This window comes from Stenella coeruleoalba (genome assembly GCF_951394435.1).
Source record: "Stenella coeruleoalba genome assembly, chromosome: 4".
Lineage (NCBI taxonomy): Eukaryota > Metazoa > Chordata > Mammalia > Artiodactyla > Delphinidae > Stenella > Stenella coeruleoalba.
In genome coordinates this window covers 51389497-51413012 of record NC_137149.1, presented here as the reverse complement: position 1 = coordinate 51413012, position 23516 = coordinate 51389497, and the positions used below count along the sequence as shown (strand labels likewise).

At 40.1% G+C, this 23516-nt stretch overlaps 1 protein-coding gene across 2 annotated transcripts in view; it reads right to left on the bottom strand.

Moving 5' to 3' along the window:
* PI4K2B (phosphatidylinositol 4-kinase type 2 beta) overlaps positions 1–4793 on the bottom strand; it is a 33030-nt gene extending 28237 nt beyond the window's left edge. The window contains exon 1 of one of the 2 annotated variants that reach the window (XM_079919082.1): positions 4239–4793. In XM_079919082.1, coding sequence (XP_079775208.1) covers positions 4239–4551 — 313 coding nt within the window. In that variant the 5' untranslated portion in view covers positions 4552–4793. The remainder of the gene's footprint in view (positions 1–4238) is intronic. The other variant, XM_079919081.1, reaches the window with a different exon arrangement.
* Between the last annotated feature and the right edge of the window lie 18723 nt (positions 4794–23516).

Below are 23516 nucleotides of genomic sequence, written 5' to 3'. Positions count from 1 at the left end.
GCTGAGGGCTTAATTAGCTATATCTTCTTTAAATTTTGTTCAGTTAAAATTACTTTCTCCCTTTTAAGAAATAAACTATGAGATTTTTATTTGTCCCTGTATCAAAAAATATTCCAATTTTCTGAGGAGCATGTGAGTTCTATCTCTGTATACTCTCTTTGGCACTCCTCCAAGAAGCAGTGGCCTTCTAGTCAAGTTCCAGTCCTATTCAAACTCCACACTTTTCACAAGGCATCCAGCCCACCCTCCGAACCTTTGTCCATGCTGTTCTGATGTATATGCCAAGTTTCCTTTCTATGGCTAATTCTTATCCATCCTTCAACTTCATCTGATCACCTTGCAATGCTATAACAAAATGATCTATGTTCCAGGAGGGCAGAGAGCTTTGTTTTGTCCTGTGATATATGCCAAGTGCTTAAAACTGTACCTGGCACATGGTAAACCCTCAATAAATTTGCGAATTATTTATTAACAAACCCTTAACCACACTTAAGGGTTACAGCTGATCCTCTGATAAGCAGAAATTGAAAATGGATTAAGAGAACCCCTTATATAACCGCTTATATTTAGTTTTATATAAGTGTGCATGGTAACTTATCAAGCTCTCATTTTAAATAAATAAATCAAAATGAACTCTTCCTCACCTAAGGGTTGGGAATATATCTTACCCATTGGCCAGAATATTTTCTAAAAAGAAAAGTAGCTGGCTCACAAGTTTGGCAATCTGACCCAAACTGGAACCCTCAGGGGTTCCAGTGCTATTCATCCTCAAGTCTCAAATTGGATGCTATTTCCTCTGCTAAATCTTCCCTGGCCCCTAAATCCAGGGTATGGCTCTATGGAAGCCTTGGCTTTCCCCATCCAAGCACATATATCCTCTGTTAGAACTGTTTGTTTTAATTGACTCTTTCCTTCATGAGGTTATAAGGTTGCATGGGGACAAGGCTCGTGACTGGACATCCATTTGATATCTGGCCACCACTGTTTCCCCAAGGCCTCAATTTCCACTGGCACCCCACAGACACTGAAACATTTGCTGAATGATGGATCTCTGCAATAAATGGAAAACGAGAATAAGTGTATTCTAATTATTGGTTGAGGAATAATCTCCAACACACTGCTGCTCACTCCCTTTCAAAAGTTCAGCTTTGGAGGATTGTCAAGATCCACGGGATATCCACTCTTCTAATACCTTCCTCTAAATTAAGCCAGACTATCAGGATCTCGAATCTAGACCCAGCAATACTGATAACACCACCCACTAGAATTACTTCTACTGAAATGAACTTCAGGGAAGTTGTAAGCAACACTCCTGTGAAAGTCATCACTTTTATTACCAAGATATTACTCAGCATATAATCTCTTCTCCAAGAGAATACATGACAGTTTATCCTTGGCCAGTTTTGTTTTGGTTCAAATAACTAGTCTGTTTTAACTTTATGGACAGAGTGATTGTGTTTCTCTCAAGTTGGCTGCTCGGTAATCTTAAATATCAAATTTGTGGGCTGCCTGTATCGAGTGTGTGATGTTAATTTTGTGTACTCTTATTCCGGCCCCCATCTTATTTATTTCATTGCTCTTATTTCCCATTCTCATATTTCTTCCTTACTTTTAAATGATTTTATTTTGTTCGTACATTTATAAGCCACCATGAATCATTAAATGGCTTCTAAACACACACTTTCTTTTACTTTAGAAGCTGTTTGCGAATTCTAACACCATTCTCTAATTGCCAGGCTCTCCAACAAAATTGATAAGTGCCTCTGGTTTATATTAACCGGGACCTTCACTTCACCTCTCTGTGCTTCCTTAAAATGAAAATAAATAAAAAATAGTGCTCACATCCATAGGGTTCGTTATAAATTAATATATGTGAAGCACACAGAACTATGCCCTCTGCACGTACTAACTGTTTTGTGGGTATTAACTATTATCATCTTTACTACTCTTCAACTCACTGATTAAAATGACAACTGGAACAAGGAATGCCACTAATCCTTTTGACATTGATCCAACCACACTATGTTTATGCAGGTTCTAGACTTTGTCACATGTCTTGTTCAAGTAAAGATAACAGACATATGACATTCTTCCACTGGGTAAAGTACATAAAGCTCCTGCTTACATAAAATAGTTAAGCATCATAAATGTTAATATTAATCTAAAGGCAAGAATATCTTGGAACTAGAGAGGTGGCTTCATGGAAATTGGATGGTAAAGGACAAAGCAAGTTAATGGACTCAAAAAATAACTAAACTTAATCATCTAGTTAAATTAATCATGAACTTTCTAGAAGAATGGTTTGAAATTTTAAAAATAGTTTTTACAGTTCAAAACTGTTTTTAAATCCATTAAAAATAAGACCTCCATAATAAGTAAACAAAAGTTAACAATTATTTTATAACACTTGGGGATCTACAGCAAAATGGAAAAACTGTAGGACATGAAAAAACTAGGTTCAGTCTGGCTTTTCCACTTCCTGGACCTTGACCTTGGCTTACCTCTGAAGTTCTATCAACTACTAGTTATTACAGTTTTCATTCATTTTCAGTCTTCACACTCAGGATGGGGGTAAATAACTAACTTGCTGTGATATTGTGAGAATTAATGAAATATACAAAAAAAAAGATCTTAGCAAACTGTAAACTGTGATGTAAGTAAGTTACTGCCATTCAAAAGGTTGGAATTCTCTTTAATAATCCATTTGTATTCAAATATTATACTCTATCTCCACTTTGACTTTCTCTAGCCTTAATATCATTTGTTTACAAAACCTCACCTTCATAGAATAAATGCATTTTTAAGGTTTTAGGCTCTTTTAAAATCTAGCTACACAGGTAACTTTGGGTAGAAAAAGGCAAGCTAGCCGCACAAATCTTAGTTACTTCACAGACCAGTTTCTAGGTAATATATACCCATATTATCAATGTAGCTGGGTGAATGTGGATCCATTTGTGATTTGATTGCAAATGCATATTTGTTTGTTCTGTTAAATGTTGTACTGTCAATGCATCCCAAAGCTAACATAAGGGTAGCTAGCCGATCTGTATATTAGACAGGTGTGTTAAAGCTTTATTCATTAAAGTCTGCTTCCCTTGGGCTGCTCTGATTTATTTACTCTAGAATATTTGACCATAAATTCAACTACAACTAGAATAACCTACTCTATCCAGAATTCTTTAAATCGTAGAAGCCCCATTACTGTACTAATAGCAGGACATGTAAAATCTAACCACTCCAGAAAAACTTAAGCAGCATTAATGAAAACTACATTTTCTGTGCCTTTTCTTTAAGCTCACAGGTGGAATGAAACTCCAGGCACAATGCACACATCTCATCATTTAAACCATCCTTACCACCAGCAAGTAGGTGTTATCATGGCCATTTTACAAACTAGCCTGTCTCAGCTCTACCTAGGACTCTTACAAGCCTATTCTATTTTACTATCAAATTAGCCTTATTCGACTCGATCATGGCAAAAAATTCGATTTATCAATAAATATCAATGCCTGCAGTCACATACCTTTCAACATTATTTCAATTATCCTCTCTTTCACCTGAGGCTGTCAGTCTGCTTAACAGTGAAAAATTTTTTTCTTTTTTTTTTAAAGTATAAAAATAGAAATGACTCAAGAAAGGAAACTTTGCAAGAGAGAGAGCAGGTACAGAAATTCAACTGCTTCTGCGCCCTCTGGCTAATGTTACAGTAACAATATTTAACTTCAAAAGTTTTTGAAACGTGTCCTAGTGGCAACCGGATATTCTTGCTCTCTATCTCTCGGCTGTCATCCACCTTGCAAGGTCACCAACTTTCCTGGTAGCTCAGGGTTCTTAACCCCAAACTCAAGTCCAAACTTGACCAAACAACTTACGTCATTTTACAGTGTTAACTTTTCCAAAAGTTTAGGCTCACTCTTAGGGGAGGCCTCAAGGATCAGTGTTTAATGACAACCCCGGGCCTCAGGTGAAGCAGCCTATAGCCCCTGGAAAAGGTGCGAGTAAACGGGGGAGCAGGAAACAAAGGGGAGGTGTCCAAGGTGTGCCCAGCGGCTGACCCCTCGGCCTGTGCGCCGGACCTCATGCCCGGCGAAGAGCCTTTCCTACTAGGCAAGGGCTAGCGGGAGACAGCGAAAGAAGCCGGGGGTAGGGACCCAAGGAGGGGCTTGAATGGGGGGCTGAGCGGCGGCGGCGACAGGCGCACTGGCAGGGCGCCGGGGAAGGGAAAAGCCAGATCGCACCTGAACCCACGGGGTGGTTCCGGTCCAGGTTGGTGGGCGAGCTCCGCAGGCACCCCAAACTCAGGGAAGAGAAGAAAGACGCATCCCTGGGCAGCAGCAGCAGTTCCCGGTCACTGGCCTGGTTAGGGGAGGCCGCGCCCTCCTCCCCAACAGCTTTCTCCAGCCGCACGGCGCCCCCCGGAGCGCCCTTCTGCGGCTGGGCCCAGGCGATCCGCGGCAGCAGCGGCTCCCGCTCCTCGTCCTCCTCATCCTCCTCCTCCAGGCTCCCGCCGCCCGCGGACGCCTGCCGCCCGGGCTCGGAGGGCTCCGCCATGGCCTCCCTCTGTGCCTTCCGCGCTGAGACCGACTCAGAGAGGCGAGGCGTCCGGATCTGGCCTCGGCATCGCGGGGAACCGGCGCCGCTGGGTCTGACCGAAAGCACCTCTCTAGCGTGTGGTCCCGCTCGGCGCCCGCCCGGCAGTTGCCCCGCCCGGCCGCCGGCCGAGCTCCACCTCGCGCCCGTCCCGCGCCTGCGCGGAAGGGCCGGGGCGGCTGAGATGGCGGGGCGGGGGGAGCGCGGGGCGCGGGGCGGGGCCGCCACTTGCCTACTAGGGGCCGGGAAGACGCCGGGAGGGGCTGACTTTACTCCTCGTTGAGCGAAGGGGTCGAAGTTAACTTACTTCTGCAGAGGTGCCCCTCTCCAGCCCCAATCGGCCTCTCCCTCCCCTGCAGAATTCTCATAGAGTTTACCACAATCTATACCTGTATATTTCTTTGTATGACCATGTAACATGTTTCCCCCACTAGAAGTCCACGAGAGCCAGGACCTTGTCACTTTTTCAAACATCCCTGATTTTGGTATTTTGCATTTTCTCTTTTATTTTCTACTGACTAATATGGTCAGAAGTTTATAAAAATTTTAAATTTTTTCAAAAAGCCATCTATGGTTCCATTGATTATTTATTCTCTGGTTTATTGACTTTTGTTCTTTATTATTTCCTTCTTCCTACTTAACTGGAATTTGATTTACTCTTCTAGCTGATTAGAGTAGAAGATTACATTACTGATTCTGGACTTTTCTATTTTTTTCATATAAGCATTTAAAGCTATGCATTTCCCTCTAAGCACTGCATTATCTGCATTTCACAAGTTTTAATATGTTGTGCTTTCATTTTCATTCAGTACAGAGTAGTTTTAAATTTCCCTTATTGTTTCTTCTTTGACTCACTTTTTTTGAAGTGTGTTGTTTAATTTCCAAATATTCAGGGGCTTTTCTAGATACTATTTTTAAATTATTATATAGATATATTTTTAGGGAGACTGCGATTGACACATATACACTATTTTTAATTTATTTATTTTTGGCTGCGTGGGGTCTTCGTTGCTGCGCGTGGACTTTCTCTAGTTGTGGTGAGCAGGGGCTACTCTTCGTTGCAGTGCATGGGCTTCTCATTGTGGTAGCTTGTCCTGTTGCGGAGCATGGGCTTTAGGCGCGCAGGCTTCAGTAGTTGTGGCACGCGGGCTCAGTAGTTGTGGTGCACTAGTTGCTCCACAGCATGTGGGATGTTCCCGGACCAGGGCTCGAACCTGCATCCCCTGCACTGGGAGGCAGATTCTTAATCACTACACCACCAGGGAAGCCCTAGATATTATTTTTTAATTACAGTATAGTTGACATATGACATTATATTACTTTCAGGTATACAACATAATGATTCAATATTTGTATATATTGCAAAATGATTCCTGGTTATTATTACTGATTTTTAATTTAATTCTGTTGTGGACAGAGAAGAGTCATTAAAATTTCAACCTTCTGGAGTTTATTGAGACTCATTTCATAACCCACCATATTATCTCCCTTGGTGAACATCCCATGTGTGCTTTAAAAAAGAATGTGTATTCTGCAGTTGAGTAGTTATATAACTGTCAATTTTTTTCTATAAATATTAATTCAGTTTGGTGTCGATAGTGTTATTCTGATCAACTATATCCTTATGGATTTTTAAATTGAGTTGTTCTATCACTCACTGAAAGGAGACTATTACAATCTGTGAATGTGGATTTGTCTATTTCTTCTTTTAGTTTGATGAGTTTTGCCTTTATGCATTTTGAAGTGTTATTAGGTGCATATATACATATGATTTTTATGTCTTCTGTTAGGCTTTCAAGTCTTCCTGATGATTTAACCCTTTCTTTCTTTCTTTCTTTCTTTCTTCCTTTCTTTCTTTCTTCCTTCCTTCCTTCCTTCCTTCCTTCCTTCCTTCCTTCCTTTCTTTCTTTCTTTCTTTCTTTCTTTCTCTCTTTCTTTCTTTCTTTCTCTTTCCTTCTTTCATGAACTGTCCCTCCTTATCTCTCTTAATACTCCTGGCTTGAATTCTATATTGTCTGATAATAATACAACCTCTCCACCTTTCTTATGTTTACTGTTTGCCTGGTAAATCTTTTTCCTTTTCAATCTATTTTTTTTTTTTTTTTTTTGGCTATGTTGGGTCTTCCTTGCTGTGAGCAGGCTTTCTCTAGTTGCAGCGAGCAGGGGCTACTCTTTGTTGTGGTGTGCAGGCTTCTCATCATGGTGGCTTCTTTTGTTGCGGAGCACGGGCTCTAGACATGTGGGCTTCAGTAGTCTCAGCACATGGGCTCAGTAGTTGTGGCTTGTGGGCTCTAGAGCACAGGATCTGTAGTTGTGGCACACGGGCTTAGGTGCTCAGCGGAATGTGGGATCTTCCCGCACCAGGGCTCAAACCTGGGTCCCCTGCATTGGCAGGCAGATGCCTAACCACTGTGCCACCAGGGAAGTCCTATAGTTGGTTCTTGATTAAAAAAAAAAAATCCAGTCTGATAATTTCTGCCTTTTAATTGGAGTTTTTAGTCTATTTACATTTAACATAAGATTAATATCATTGGATTTTAAGTCTATTATTATTTGCAATTTGTATTCTATTTGTTTCATCCCTTTTTTGTTCTTTGGTTTCTCTTTTTCTGCTTTCATTTGGGTTAATCAATATTTGTTTATATTTCATCTTTATTCCTTTATTGACCTTCCACTAAACTTCTTTACATTAATTTTTAGTGCTTACTCTAGCATATTCATGCTTGAAGTGTCTCAATGCATGTAGACCTCATATTGTAGTAACTGATGTAAAATGTAAGAACCTTGCAGAAGTGTAGTTCTATTTATCCTCCATTCTTTACATGATTGCTTTCATATACATTAGGCCCACCTATGTTTAAATGCAGTGAACTATTTTTGCCTTAAACAATTATGTCTTTTAAAGAAATTTTTAAAATGTATATTCTTTTCTATTTACCTACATATTTACCATTTCCAGTGCCCTTTATTTCTTCCCATAGATCTGAATTTTCATCTAATATCATTTCCCTTCCCTCTGAATAATTTTTTAAAAGCATTTCTTGTAATGCATAACTTCTAAGTTTTTGTTTCTCTGAAGTCATCTTTCACTATCATTTTCAAAGAATATTTTCTCTGCATATAGAATTCTGGATTGATGTTGCCCCCTACCCCTGCTCCCAGTTTAACTCTTAAAAATATGATTCCATTGTCCTCTAGCTTTTGTTGTTTCTGAATCCTGTCCCTCTACCCACCCACTCAATTTCTACTATGTCATTTTTCCCTAGCTGCCTTTAAGATTTTCTCTTTATCTGGTTTTCAATAGTTTGACCATGATGTTTGTGGTATGAATTTCTTTTTTTATATATCCTGCTTGGGTTTTGCTGGGTTTATTCATTTTTAAAGTTATGTATTCTACCAAATTTGGGGAAATCTGTCATTATTTTTTCAAAAAATTTTCTGCCCCATTCTCTCTTCCCTTTCTTTCTGTGATTCCTATTACATGTATGTTAGGCTCTTTAATATTGTCTTGAAGGCTAGTAGGGCTCTGTCCATTTTTTTAATAGTTTTTATCTCTGTTTTTCAGATTGGATAATTTCTTTTAACCTGTTTTTAAGTTTACCAACCCTTCAGCCATTTCTAAATAGCTGTTAGGACTACCCAGTGAATTTTTTATTTCAAATTTTGTACTTTTCAGTTCTAGAATTTCCATTTGTCTCTCTCTCTCTCTTTTTAGAATTTCTATATCTCTGCTGACTTTTTCTGTTAATTCATTATTTTGACCATATACTTTTTCATGTCCTTGCATATATGTATAATAACTGTTTAAAACTCTTTTCTAGCCACAATGGAGAATGGTATGGAAGTTTCTTAAAGAAGTAAAAATAGAGTTAGCATATGATTCAGTGATCCAACTCCTGAGCATATATCCAGAGAAAATCATAATTGGAAAGATACATGCACCCCAATGTTCATAGCAGCTCTATTTACAATAGCCAAGACATGGAAGCAACCTAAATGTCCATCAACAGATGAATGAATAAAGAAGATGTGGTATGTGTGTATATATATATATATATATATATATATATATATATATATATATATATAATGGAGTATTACTCAGCCATAAAAAAGAATGAAATAATGCCATTTGCAGAAACATGGATGAACCTAGAATTTATCATCCTAAGTGGAGTAAGTCAGAGAAAGACAAATATAATATGATATCACTTATACGTGGAATCTTAAAAAAATGATACAAAGAACTTATTTACAAAACAGAAATAGACTCACAGACATAGAAAACAAACTTATGGTTACCAAAGGGGAAAGAAAGGGGGTGGGATAAACTGGGAGTTTGGGATTAACATATACACACTACTATATATAAAATAGATAAACAACAAGGACTTACAGTATAGCTCAGGGAGTTATATTCAATATCTTATAATAATCTATAATAGAAAAGAATCTGAAAAAGAATATATATCACTTTACTGTACACCTGAATAACACAACATTGTAAATCAACAGTACTTGAATTAAAAAAAAAAGTCTTTGCTAATTGTTACATCTGAGTCATCTTGGAGTCAGTTTCTACTGACTACCTTTTCTCTGAACCATGAGTCAAACTTTCCTGTTCCTTGGACTCCAAATTGGAAAGGAAGAAGTAAAACTGTCACTGTTTGCAGATGACATGATACTATACATAGAAAATCCTAAAGATGCCACCAGAAAACTACTAGAGCTAATCAATGAATTTGGTAAAGTTGCAGGATACAGAATTAATGCACAGAAATCTCTTGCATTCCTATACACTAGCAACAAAAGATCAGAAAGAGAAATTAGGGAAACAATCCCACTTACCATTGCAATAAAAAGAATAAATTACCTAGGAATAAACCTACCTAAGGAGGCAAAAGACCTGTACTCAGAAAACTATAAATACTGATGAAAGAAATCAAAGATGACACAAATGGAAATGGAGAGATATACCATGTTCTTGGATTGGAAGAATCAGTATTGTGAAAATGACTATACTACCCAAAGCAATCTACAGATCCAGTGCAATCCCTATCAAATTACCAATGGCATTTTTCACAGAATTAGAATACAATTTGTATGGAAACACAAAAGACCCCAAATAGCCAAAGCAATCTTGAGAAAGAAAAATGGAGCTGGAGGAATCAGTCTCCTTGACTTCAGACTACACTACAAAGCAACAGTCATCAAGACAGTATGGACTGGCACAAAAACAGAAATATAGAACAATGGAGCAGGATAGAAAGCCCAGAGATAAACCCAGGCACCTAATCTATGGTCACCTAATCTATGACAAAGGAGACAAGAACAGACAAAAGAAAAGACTGTCTCTTCAATACTGGACAGCTACATGTAAAAGAATGAAATTAGAACCTCCCTAACACCATACACAAAAATAAACTCAAAATGGATTAAAAACCTAAAGTAAGGCTGGACACTATAAAACTCTTAGAGGAAAACATAGGCAGAACACTCTGACATAAATCACAGCAAGATCTTTTTTGACCAACCTCCCAGAGTAATGAAAATAAACAAATGGGACCTAATGAAACTTAAAAGCTTTTGCACAGCAAAGGAAACCATAAACAACACCAAAAGACAACCCTCAGAACGGGATAAAACATTGCAAACGAGGCAACTGACAAGGGGTTAATCTTCAAGATATACAAACAGCTCATGCAGCTCAATATCAGAAAAACAAACAACCCAATCAAAAAATGGGCGGAAGACCGAAATAGATATTTCTCCAAAGAAGACATACAGATGGCCAACAAACACATGAAAAGATGCTCAGTATCACTAATTATCAGAGAAATGCAAATCAAAACTACAATGAGGTATCACCTCACACCGGTCAGAATGGCCATCATCAAAAAATCTGCAAACAATAAATGCTGGAGAGGGTGTGGAGAAAAGGGTACCCTCTTGCACTGTTGGTGGGAATGTAAATTGATACAGCCACTCTGGAGAACAGTATGGAGGTTCCTTAAAAAATTAAAAAGAGAACTACCATATGACCAGGCAATCCCATTCCTGGGCATATACCTGGAGAAAACCATAATTCAAAAAGACATATGCACCCCAATGTTCATTGCAGCACTAGTTACAATAGCCAGGACATGGAAGCAACCTAAATGCCCATCAACAGAGGAATGGATAAAGAAGGTGTGGTGCATGTATATAATGGACTATTACTCAGCCATAAAAGGGAAAGAAATTGTGCCATTTACAGAGACGTGGACCTAGAGACTGTCATACAGAGTGAAAGTCAGAAAGAGAAAAAGAAATATCGTATAATATTGCTTACATGTGGAATCTAAAAAATGATACAGATGAACGTATTTGCAAAGCAGAAATAAAGACACAACTAGAGAACAGCGTATGGACACCAAGGGGGGAAAGGAGGGATGGGATGAATTGGGAGATTGGGATTGACATATATACACTACAATGTATAAAATAGATAACTAGTGGGCTTCCCTGGTGGCGCAGTGGTTGAGAGTCCGCCTGCTGATGCAGGGCACACGGGTTCGTGCCCCGGTTCGGGAATCGTGCCCCGGTCCGGGAAGATCCCACATGCTGCGGAGCGGCCTGGGCCCGTGAGCCATGGCCGCTGAGCCTGCGCGTCCGGAGCCTGTGCTCCGCAACGGGAGAGGCCACAACAGTGAGAGGCCCACGCGTACCGCAAAAAAAATAAATAAAAATAATAAATAAATAATAAAATAGATAACTAGTGAGAACCTACTGTATAGCACAGGGAACTCTACTCAGTGATCTGTGGTGACCTAAATGGGAAGGAAATCCAAAAATGAGGGGATATATGTACATGTATAGCTGATTCACTTTGCTGTACAGCAGAAACTAACACAACATTGTAAAGCAACTATACTCCAAAAAAATTAAGTAAAAAAACCCCAAAACTTTCCTATTCCTTTATATTCTTGTTAGTTTTTTATTGTGTACTGGAAATTGTAGGTGATACATTGTAGAGCCTCTAGATTCTGTTATCTTCCTCTGATACATGTTGATGTATTCTTGCAGGTACAGTAAGTCCCCTACATACGAATGAGTTCTGTTCCGAGAGCACATTCGTAAGTCCAATTTGTTTGTAAGTCCAACGGAGTTAGCCTAGGTACCCAACTAACACAATCGGCTACATAGTACTGTACTGTAATAGGTTTATAATACTTCTCACACAAATAATACATGAAGAACAAACACAAAAAATAAAGAAAACATCTTTAATCTTACAGTACAGTACCTTGAAAAGTACAGTAGTACAGTACAACAGGGCTGGCATCGAGTGAACAGGCAAGAAGAGTTACTGACTGGAGGGAGAGGAGGTGGGAGATGGTAGAGCTCAAGGATCGTCAGCAATAGGAGACAGAGGGCAAGCTGCAATTTCACTCACGCCTAACGTTGACGGCACAGGTTCTGGTTCCTTGCTGGATTCAGTTCTATCTACCCTCTTGAAAAAACAATCCAGTGATGTCTGGGTAGCAATTTTTTCTCATTGTAGATGACACGGTAGCACTGGATTGCATTCTGAACGGCTGCTGCAACCTTCATGTACTGTTCTACGATCGGGTCCTGTGCCTCCAAAAGTAACAGTGCCTCCTCACATAAAGAAAATCCCCTTGCCATTTCCTACATTGTGAATCTCTTCGGTTCTGCAGTTACTTCTTCTTCCTCTTGTCTCTCTTCATCCTTTCTCTGGGCCTCCAATTCCTGGAGCTTCTTAGCAGTACCAGCTACATCACCACTGCTTTTACGCTTGCTTCCGGACATCCTGGGCTTGAAATAAAGATACTGTACTACTGTACTCTATACAGTACTGTACAGTAAAATAAACAAAAGCACAACCACTTGTAGAGGATGCATGCACGTGACAATATACAGCAGACACGTGAACTAACTTACATGATTGGACACAAATACACGTTCACATCTTTGAAAGTTTGCAACTTGAAGATTCGTATGTAGGGGACTTACGGTAGTTAACTTTTATCCTATGCACACAGAGTTCAGGAGTCAACCAAGGACTTGCAGAGTGTATGTGTAGATTTCGGAGCTCTCTCCCTCTATTACTCCTTCCTTTTCAGGAGTTTCATCCTCAACTTCCAGATGCTCTGGGAGCCCCAGGGTCCATTCTCTAATTCCTTAAGCCATTAAGATTGTGGCTTTCTGAGTTCCCGCTGCTTTTCACAGTGCAGACCGAGTAGTGCCCTCAGATAAAAAGATGTATGAGCATAAATCACTCATTATATTTCAATTCTTTGAAGAGTAGCCATCCCTTAAAATCCTGCCTGCTAGCTTTTGGTTACTTTCCAGCGTCTTCAAACAATTGTTTTTATATTTTATCCAAAGTTTATAACTTTTATCTATAAAAGGCTTAGTCTGATATAATCTCCTATAACATATTTTTATGGAAATGTATCTTTTAGTGAGATGAATGGTGCTATTTTTTGTCCATACTTCACATGTTAGTAGAGGAATATTACTTATTGCTAGATAAGACAGGATTCATCATCAGTTCTATTCATAGTTTTAGTTTTTATAGATATAAACACTGAGAAAGTATGTTCAAATAAATAGATGCTTATGGTGAATACTTTGAAATAGCAATGTCACTCAGATCTTTGATCTTCCAAATGCTAAAAGTCATATAGCACTCTATCATCAAAAATTATTTTTTATGATCTATTATAAGGCAATTCATTTAGGTCCTCCTTTGTTTGAGTTATTCACTTTGTCAATCTCTGGGAAGTATACCAAAAAGTCTTTTAAAAGACTTATCAGTAATTAATAATTGTACTGTAACTCTTTCATTTCAAGGCACTTTATTTTTTAACTCAGAATTGAGAAAATAAGAACATTAACATTTCTATAGACCTTTGGCCATACAATATTATTTGTTCAAATGCTTTTATCTTATCATGAGTTTTAAGTATATTTTTGCCAAAACTTTAGAAAGTTTTGCAGATTTGGAGATTTGGCTCATTCAGTGTATGTAAAAAAATCTAACTTAAAAGTTGATCGGGGGCTTCCGTGGTGGCGCAGTGGTTGAGAGTCCGCCTGCCCATGCAGGGGACGCAGGTTCGTGCCCCGGTCCGGCAAGATCCCACATGCCGCGGAGCGGCTGGGCCCGTGAGCCATGGCCGCTGAGCCTGCGCGTCCGGAGCCTGTGCTCTGCAACGGGAGAGGCCACAACAGTGAGAGGCCCGCGTACCACAAAAAAAAAAAAAAAAAAAAAAAAAGTTGATCTGTAAAGCCAATGTTTATTACCAAATCAATCAGCCAAAGCAGACTTGTTTTCAATTCTCGTAAACGTGGTAAAATATATCCCTGTGTCAGCATCTCAGTTTTGAATTCTAAGGCTCTGCTGCCTCCAGTATTTCTCACAGATATTTCTTAATTTTGTTCCCATGGAATATTCCCTTAGGAGTCCATTCTTCAATAAGAGTCAGGGTTTAGAAGATGCAAGATCTTTAAATGAAACGTGGCATCGCTCTTACAACATCACTCTACATCCTAACGCTACATCCTAGAACATCCTAACACAGGCCTAAATGCACCATGTCCAATGTCACCGTCACCTGTAAAATAATGCTCCTTTAATAAGCAAAGACACAGAGCGCTGCCGCTAGTTGCTGGGGCTTTGTTAATGGAGGCTGTGTCAACATCTGTATTTCAAATCCAGTCTTGTTGTGAGCCTCAGGCTTTTTAACACCCCGGAGCAAGGAGCCCTTGGAAGATTCAGGATAGGCATTCCAGCACCACCTGGCATACTACAATTCAATTCTGCCACTAACCACCCAGAGTTAGGACAGATCCCACAAATTAAGGGGTCAGTTCTCCATGAGACTGTCCTTACTACAGATGCCAGCTACAATTCAGGGGTCCCCAGGACACCCCCTTTTATGACCAACTGGCTATAAATTTGGGGGGCCCATGACCTCCTCAGGTTCTGTAATTTGCCAGAACAACTCACAGAACTCAGCAAAGATCTCAAGGTTTTTGCCATAAGGGAGAGTATGATGAGATGGAAATTACAAACAAATAAACAGGCAGTTACAATACAGTATGCTGTAGCTATGTGGAGGAAGTACAGGCTGCTATGAGAGCATATAAGAGGGGCCAAGATCAGGAAAAAGGGTTAAGAAAGAGAATTCAGGGGCAGGGAAGAGACTTGGCTGGAGTAAAATCCCACCTGAAATTTCTGATCATTTTTTTTCAGCAATCTAGCTGCTGCTTTTTGCTAGTGGTACTGGTTGGGCTCCATCAACAACTCTCATCCCTCCAAGGTACCCCAAGTGATCTTTATTTTCACCCCTAAGTAGAAAACGATCCTTACTGAGGAAACATGGACTCAAGAAAGTTTCCTAGTTCCTCCATACATTCAACAAATAAATTGTGCCAAATGCTATTGTAGTGCTGGGAAGAGAGGAGTGAACACACCTCTGCTCTCATGAGGCTTCCATTCTCCTGGGGGAGATAAACGATAAAAAGTAGCCAAGAGAATATTAGAATGTGAAATTATGACAAACGTTATGAAAAAGAATAACGAAGGGTGAGGAGTACAGAATGATGGTAGTACAATGGGTGGGTGCTATTTCATACAAGGTGGTGGTAGTGGGTTGAATGGTGATTTCCCCCTAAAGATAATGTCCCTGTCAAATCCCTGGAACCTGTGAATATTATCTTATTTGGAAAAAAAGGTTTTGCAGATGTAATTAAGTTAAGGATTTGGGGATGATATCATCCCAGATGGCACTAAATCCAATGACAAGTGTCCTTATAAAAGAAAGGCACAGGGAAGTTTGAGACAGAAGAGGAGAAGACACACATAAAGGCGGATGTGAAGATGAGGCACAGATTGGACTGATGTGGCCACAAGCCATGGAATCCAAGGAATGCCAACAAAGGCAAGAAACTGATACAATAGTCAAACGCTCAAGGACAGAATTGAGGGTGAAAGTGATAGCTATTAGGCTATGGGATAAGAATGTTCCAAATACCTATCCAAGAACATGGTATATCTCTCCATCTATTTGTATCATCTTTAATTTCTTTCATCCGTGTCATAATTTTCTGCATACAGGTCTTTTGTCTCCTTAGGTAGGTTTATTCCTAGATATTTTATTCTTTTTGTTGCAATGGTAAATGGGAGTGTTTTCTTGATTTCACTTTCAGATTTTTCATCATTAGTGTATAGGAATGCCAGAGATTTCTGTGCATTAATTTTGTATCCTGCTACTTTACCAAATTCATTGATTAGCTCTAGTAGTTTTCTGGTAGCATCGTTAGGATTCTCTATGTATAGTATCATGTCATCTGCAAACTGATTCACTTTTTTATAAAGCAGAAACTAACACACCATTGTAAAGCAATTATACTCCAATAAAGAATTAAAAAAAACAAAAAACAAACAAACAAAAAGAATGTTCCAAATACCTGGTTACTTCTAAATCCCTTCTATATGAAAATTCTGGAGCTTCTACTTCTGTTTTTGGCACTGTTTTAATTTTTGTGTTTGTTTGGTTTTTTTTTTTTTACTGAAAAGTTACATTAAAATGATTTTAGTGCATTACAAGGTTTTTATAGCAATGGAGAAAAAAGAAACAAAGACTACTTGACTTAGGTGAATGTCTTAATTAGATGAGGTTGATTTTTAAGGTTATGATTCAACTGATATGCCATGTGTAACCATGGAAAACAGAAAGAACACTAGCCTTTCTGATATATTATAAATACCATAATATTATAAATCTGATAATAGCCACTTGGTTGATAATCTATATTGGCTTTGTTTAGCTAGCTCCAGTGGACTTTTACTTCACGGGGAATTATTATTGTCTTGAAGAAACACAAAGATCCTTCAGAAGAACCCTCCAATCTTTGTATTCTGCTCCACTTCAATAACTACATGTATATGTTGTGATTTGAATACAGATATATTAAAGAAAATCCTGATTCTCAGTTTTCTGTCATTTCCCAAATTTATCTTATACTAATACTGGATCTTGCTTTAAGCAGAATCTGTTCCCAAAAACTTACATGCAGATAAAATGCTTGTGAAACACTGCTTTTATGCAGTGATAATGAAAGCTACAGTTTATTGAGAACCAGATGCTGTTCCACATGCTTTGAGTTTATTAGCTTATATACCCTCACAACAGCTCACTGTGGCAGGTGTTCTTATTATCCCCTCTTTACACATGGGGAAACTAAGGTATATACAGGTGAAGTGATTTGTCCCAGATCACCCAGCTGTAAGTGGCAGAGTTAATGTTGGAACGCCAGTGGTCTGGCTGCACCCTTTTAGCCATTCTATTATACAGCCTCTCTTCACTTAGGAAACCAGTGGAAGGTTCTTTCTAAATCACAGTTCTGATCATTGTCAACAACTTTGTTTTTAGGAGATAGTTTTTTTTTTTATTATTGAAGTATAGTTCATTTAAAATGTGTTAATTTCAGGTGTACAGCAAAGTGATTCAGTTATATATATGTATATATATATTCTTTTTCAGATTCTCTTTCATTATAGGCTATTACAAGGTACTGAATATAATTCCCTGTGCTATACAATAGGTCCTTGTTGGTTACCTTTTTTTTTTTTTTTTTTTGCAGTACGCGGGCCTCTCACTGTTGTGGCCTCTCCCGTTGCAGAGCACAGGCTCCGGACGCGCAGGCTCAGCGGCCATGGCTCACGGGCCCAGCCGCTCCGCGGCATGTGGGATCTTCCCGGACCGGGGCACGAACCTGCGTCCCCTGCATGGGCAGGCGGACTCTCACCCACTGCGCCACCAGGGAAGCCTGGTTACCTATTTTATATACAGTAGTGTGTATCTGTTAATTCCAAACTCTTAATTTATCCCTCCCCTCCTTTCCCCCTTTGGTAACCATAAGTTTGTTTGTTTTCTATGTCTTTGAATCTATTTCTGTTTTGTAAATAAGTTCATTTGTATCATTTTTTTTTATATTCCACATATAAGTGATATCATGTGATATTTGTCTTTCTCTGTCTGACTTCACTTAAGATGATAAATTCTAGGTCCAACCATGTTGCTGCAAATGGCATTATTTCATTCTTTTTTATGGATGAGTAATATTCCATTGTATTGATATATATCTCTATATCTATATCTATATATATATGCACACCACATCTTCTTTATCCATTCATCTGTTGATGGACAGTCACTAACTTCTAATGTTATCCCATTGCTCACCAAAAAACAAAAACAAAAACAAACCTAAAAATTTACCATGGCAGGGACTTCCCTGGTGGCGCAGAGGTTAACAATCCACCTGCCAACGCAGGGGACACGGGTTCAAGCCCTGCTCTGGGAAGATCCCACATGCCACGGAGCAACTCAGCCCATGAGCCACAACTGCTGAAGCCTGTGCGCCTAGAGCCCACTCTCCGCAACAAGAGAAGCCACCGCAATGAGAAGCCCGCACGTGCACCGCAATGAAGAGTAGCCCCCGCTTGCTGCAACTAGAGAAAAGCCTGTGCGCAGCAACAAAGACCCAATGTAGCCAAAAATAAATAAATAAATAAATAAATTTATTAAAAGAAAAAATTATCACTGCATGTAATTCCTCCCAGACTGGGCTCTTAACTGCTCACATCACCCCCACGATTGACCTCATCCCAGCTGCAGCCATCCTGAACATCTCCCTATTCCTAGAACCAGTTATTTCATGCCTCTGTGGCTTTATTCTTGGTGACAGGAAATCCCTACCCTCTTCTCCACTTGGCCAACCTCTACCTGACCTCTAAATCCCAGTTTAATGCCAACTCCTTTGGAACACTGTCCCCACTTTCCTAAGCAGAGATCACCATGTCTCTGTCCTGTATTCTCCCCAAATCCTTGCTCTGACTTCCTCTAGTGGCACCTCTCCCACTGAAGTTTGATTATTTCTCTATTCAAAGGTGCTGTGAAACTGTGAGTTCCTTGCAGGGAAGGATGTGATGTTCTCTCTGTATTTCTCTCTCGCTCCCTCCAGTTCCTAGGAGAGTGACTAGAACATAATGTGTGCTTGACAAAGCATATAAATTCGTGAACAAATGAATGAATAAGTAAAATTAGATTTAAAGGAGTTATGTAAATAAACTTTGTAGTGAAAGCCATAAACCCACCACTTCTCTTTGATAGTATTGATACTTGCTCCCCAAATATCACAAAGAAAGCCTGTGTTGGGAGGTCCCCAAGAGCATCCCCAGGTTTGATGATTCACTAAGAGGACTCACAATATAGTCATATTTACATCTATGACTTATTATAGCAAAAGGACGCAAAGCAGAATCAGCAAAGGGAAAAAGCACCTGAGACCAAGTTGGGAAAAACCAGGTCCTTACTTCCAAGAGCTCTCTCCCATTGGAGGCACCACATGACACTCTTACCTCCCTAGACTACAAGTTGGGACAACACGTGTCAAATGTTGTCTACCAGAGAAGCTCATTAGAGGCTCAGTGTCCGAGGTTTTTATTGGGGCTAGTCATGCAGGCACCCCCTGCCTAGCATCTACCAAAATTCCACATCCCTAGAAACAAAGCACGTGTTCAGCATAAACCATATTGTTTGCACAAACATTTTAGGCATAGTGAGCCACTCTTATTAGGAATGGTGGGAACCGAAGTTCCCAGATGTCAGTCAGGGGCCATGACGACTTCTTCAGTGATGATCACATCTGCCAAATGAGAAGAGCTCCCAAAGGAAAGGGTACATCTCAACAAGAAAAGAGGGAAAGGGTTGGCCAGCCCCACACTCCAGAATGAACACGAAGGACAGAAGCCTGGTTCCTCAGAGGCCATCTCAGAAGAGAGTTAAGCAAAAAGTTGCCAGATTTTCTTTTCCAAAATCCTGGTTGGAGATGGGGATGGGTTCATGGCATACAAGGCTGTGGTGGTGGTTAAAAATATAAGTACTTGATGAAAATGCATTGGTACTTCTGATTTGTGCAGTTTATATCAATTTTAGGAAATATTTTAAAATTGTTGTAACTGTAGAGAAGTATACAATTCAATTTTTGTTTCTTTTTTGTTTTAACAGACAGAAAGGAAAAATACCCAAGTGCCAATTTAATTGCAGACGCTAGATAAATCCAGGAACAAGATAGACCAGAAGAGCAGTGGTTTAACACGTTTTATAAACCTTGCAATTTCCCCTGCATTCTTACTTGTGTGATTGCCTGTCTGTCTGTAGTAATTAGTAAAAAAAAAAAAAAAAAAAGTAATGAAAGCAAAGAGAGGATTATGAGCTTGTCAGCAGGAAAAGGAGGACCTGGGAAAATTGGGTACCACTCTGCTGCTGGGCTTGGGTGAGGGGAGGCGAGCGGGTGGTGACAGTTGCTGAAAGAAAAGGAAAATAGGTCATCCTTAAGCCCCTGGTGAAGAGGAAGAAATGGGGTCAGCAGGCGTGGGCCTGCAAAGAGATCTGGGGCTCAGCCTTTGAAGCCTGTATTAGTTTCCTGGAACTGCCCTAACAAACCATCACAAACTGGGTGCCTGAAAACAACAGAAATTTATTCTCTCACAGTTCTGAATGTAAGAAGTTTGAAATCAAGGTGTCAGCAGAGCCATGCTCCCTCCAAAGGCTCTTGGGGAAAATCCATCCTTGTTTCTTCCAGCTTCTGGTACCTCCCAGAAATCCCTGGCTTTGTGGACACATCATTCTAATCTCTGCTCCAACATCACATATCCTGCTCCTCTCTGTTTATCTCTGCTTGTCCTCTCTTCTTTTTATAAGGACACCAGTCATTAGATTTAGGGCCTCCATTAATCTAGGATGACCTCATCTTAACTCATTACATCTGCGAAGACCCTATCTCCAAATACGGTCACATTTTGAGGTTTTGAATGGACATGATATTTTCTTTTTTTTTTTAAACAGGGGACACTATTCAACTCACTGTAAAACCCCATCGCAGTAACTTGCATCTGTCATTATTAGATGGAAGGTCCCCAGCCAAAACCTCAACGTGTCTATTAGCATAGCTTTCCTGGAATCTATGACTATCAAAAAAAGGAGACCACTGAGCAAACCTAAGAAGTGGTCAAAGAAAGGATAAGGAAAATTTCTTCCTATACATGACCAGATTTAATGCTTTTCCATGGATGAAAAGACCATGATTCCAAACCTCACAATGAAAGCTCTTTGTTGATGGAAATCTGCCTATGAAGCACCATATGCTGAATGTGGTTCCATTAACTCTTCGGGGTGTCTTGAATGTGCTCTGAGCTTCCTCACACAGTCCCTTCCTCACTGGGTGTGTGACAGGCCCACCTGCAAGGATCCAGATGCAGTCAGATGACAGGAGGCACATGCATGTAACCGTATCCAGAACTGTCCAAGCCACCCACAAAGACGCCCCAGCTACACCAAAATGACCTCTGGCCACTCGTTTCTGGAGACTGCTTCTCTGCTAGGCTTTCCCGTCAAGCTGGCCTCAGAATAAAGGAAATCTTTATTTGTTTAAGGAAGCTCTGGCAATTGGAATTTGTCACTCTTGGTTCTGAGAAAACACTGGAGAGTGGCTGCAAAGTCGTTTCTACTCCCAGAATTATACTTCTGGACTCTGGCACAGGTTAAAAAAACAAACGAACAAACAAACTTATAGGCTGATGCTATTTTTAACTTCTGTCACAGAGTTGGTACTGTTGGCCAATGAATGAGATGCAAAAGAACCTCAGAAGTACAACTGCAATCATTTCTGGTCCACGAGAAATTTTCAAAGGGCATATTAAACTATTAAGTAATTGCCACAGATTGTGTTTCCCCCAAAATTCATATATTAAAATCTAATTCCTAATACAATGGTGTTTGGAAGTGGGGCCTTTGGGAGGTGATCAGGTTGTGGGCGTGGGACCCTCATGAATGGATTTAATACTCTTTAAAAAGACCCTAGAGAGCTTTCTTGCCCTCTTCTACCATGTGAGGACCCAGTGAAAAGATGGGCACCTATTAATCAGGAAGCAGGCTTTTACCAGACACCAAATCTGCTGGCACCACAATCTTGGGCTTCCCAGCCTCCAATCAATTTCTATGGTTTATAAGCCACCAGCGTATGGTATTCCTGTTATAGCATCCCAAATAGACTAAGACAGACATTGGCAACATGGGGTATGGCATGGAACTTTCCTAATGATTTAATCTAACCATCCTTCCATTCATCCACCCCTCACCCTCTTGATTCTACTTCTGAAATATCTCTTGAATCATCAGCTTCTCTCTCTCTTCACCACTGCCATCCTTGTTCACCATCATCTCTGTCTTGACCACTCCAACAATCTTCTAATTTGACTCTCACTTGTACTTTAGCCCCCTAAATAGTTAAGAAGTCATAAGCAGCAGAAACAGAAATCCCAACTCAAATTGGTTTAAAAGAAATTCATTATCTGACTTAGGAGAAAGGCCAACAAGAGGGCACGTTTGGGAGCTGGTTCACTCAGGGCCTCGTCACTGTCACCAGAGACCCAGGTTCTTTCCATCCTTTAGCTCATCCACGCTTAGTTTGTTGGCTTCACTCTCAGGCTGCCACTCTCATGGGTGAATGATGACTGCAGGTGTTGTCAGCAGCTTCATAGCCAGACACAGCCACATCCAGAAGCAGAAAGGTACTGTCTCCTGGTGCATTCCTACAAATGAAGATGCCATTCCCAGAAGTCTCCCACGATAGGTCTCCCCTGAAAGCTCATTAGTCAGAACTGGTTCACATGTCTACTATGGAATCAATCACTGACAAGGAGAATGGGACCATCATATTGACTTGGACCAATCAGAAGTTACCCTTGGAGTTGGGAATATGATCCCATTATCCTGAATCACCCTGAATAGACGTACACCAGACCAAATTATAATTCTGTCTGCAAGAGGTAAGGGAGGAAAAGGTATTTGACAAGCAACCCAAGGTATCAGCCAGGCATTCCACCCAAATCTCTTTTCTGTAGAGCAGCCAGAGTGATGTTCCTAACTTGCATTTCCAGTTGTGTTCCCCCTCTGCTTATATATTCCGTGGCTTCCCATGATACTTATAATACAATCTGAAATGTTATTTGGGTTTACAAGCTGTGGTCCAGCTGAACTGGAGGGAAACCTGATAAGGAACTAGCTTCTCTCCTTGCACCTCAGCAGCAAGGAGTCACCAATTCCCTGCCATTCTGCTGATTCAGCTCTGCCCCATCTCTTCGGCTCTTCTCCTGCTACTACCCACGAACAACTTCCCATCTGTCCACACCTTCCTGACCTTGTAGCAGCTGTTTATGAGTAACATGGGCTCACTCATGCCTTCTCTTTGCAAGTTTTCAGAATCTTGAACCCAGCTGATTCTCTCTTCATACTTTCTAGATCTAATTTCTGACCAAGGCACTCTGGTTGGCGTCTTTTCTTCCTACCCTTCCTGTTTGGATAGAGCTTCCCAATTGGTCCAACTGGTTGTGATGGAGGAGGTCAGGAGACAGGCAGATCACATGGAAAAGAACATTCCAGAGGCTGTGGGGGAGGACTTTCTTTTTCCCCCCCAGGGACTGAGAGTAAGGCAGGTACCCTCACTGATCTGTCCAATACTGCAGAAAAAGGATCGCCAGAGTTTTTGGATAATAGTCTAAAGTGTTATCTCCTGGCAAGGTATAGTAGTATCTTAAAGAGGCTCAGTCTCCCTCATTTCTGGCATATGGTGGCTCTAGATTTTCTTTTTCAGGTTAAGAGGCTGGGAGTAAAACATGCTGGGGGCAGTGTGAAGAAAATGGGAAAAGAAGTGTCAAATGTAAAGAAGTAAAATAACCCAAAGATTATAACATTATTTGATTTGGACAATAACAAGTGAATTTAAATGAAGCTAGATCTCAAAGTGATTTCTATGAAAACAGACAACTAAGTTTTATTTTTCTTCCTTTC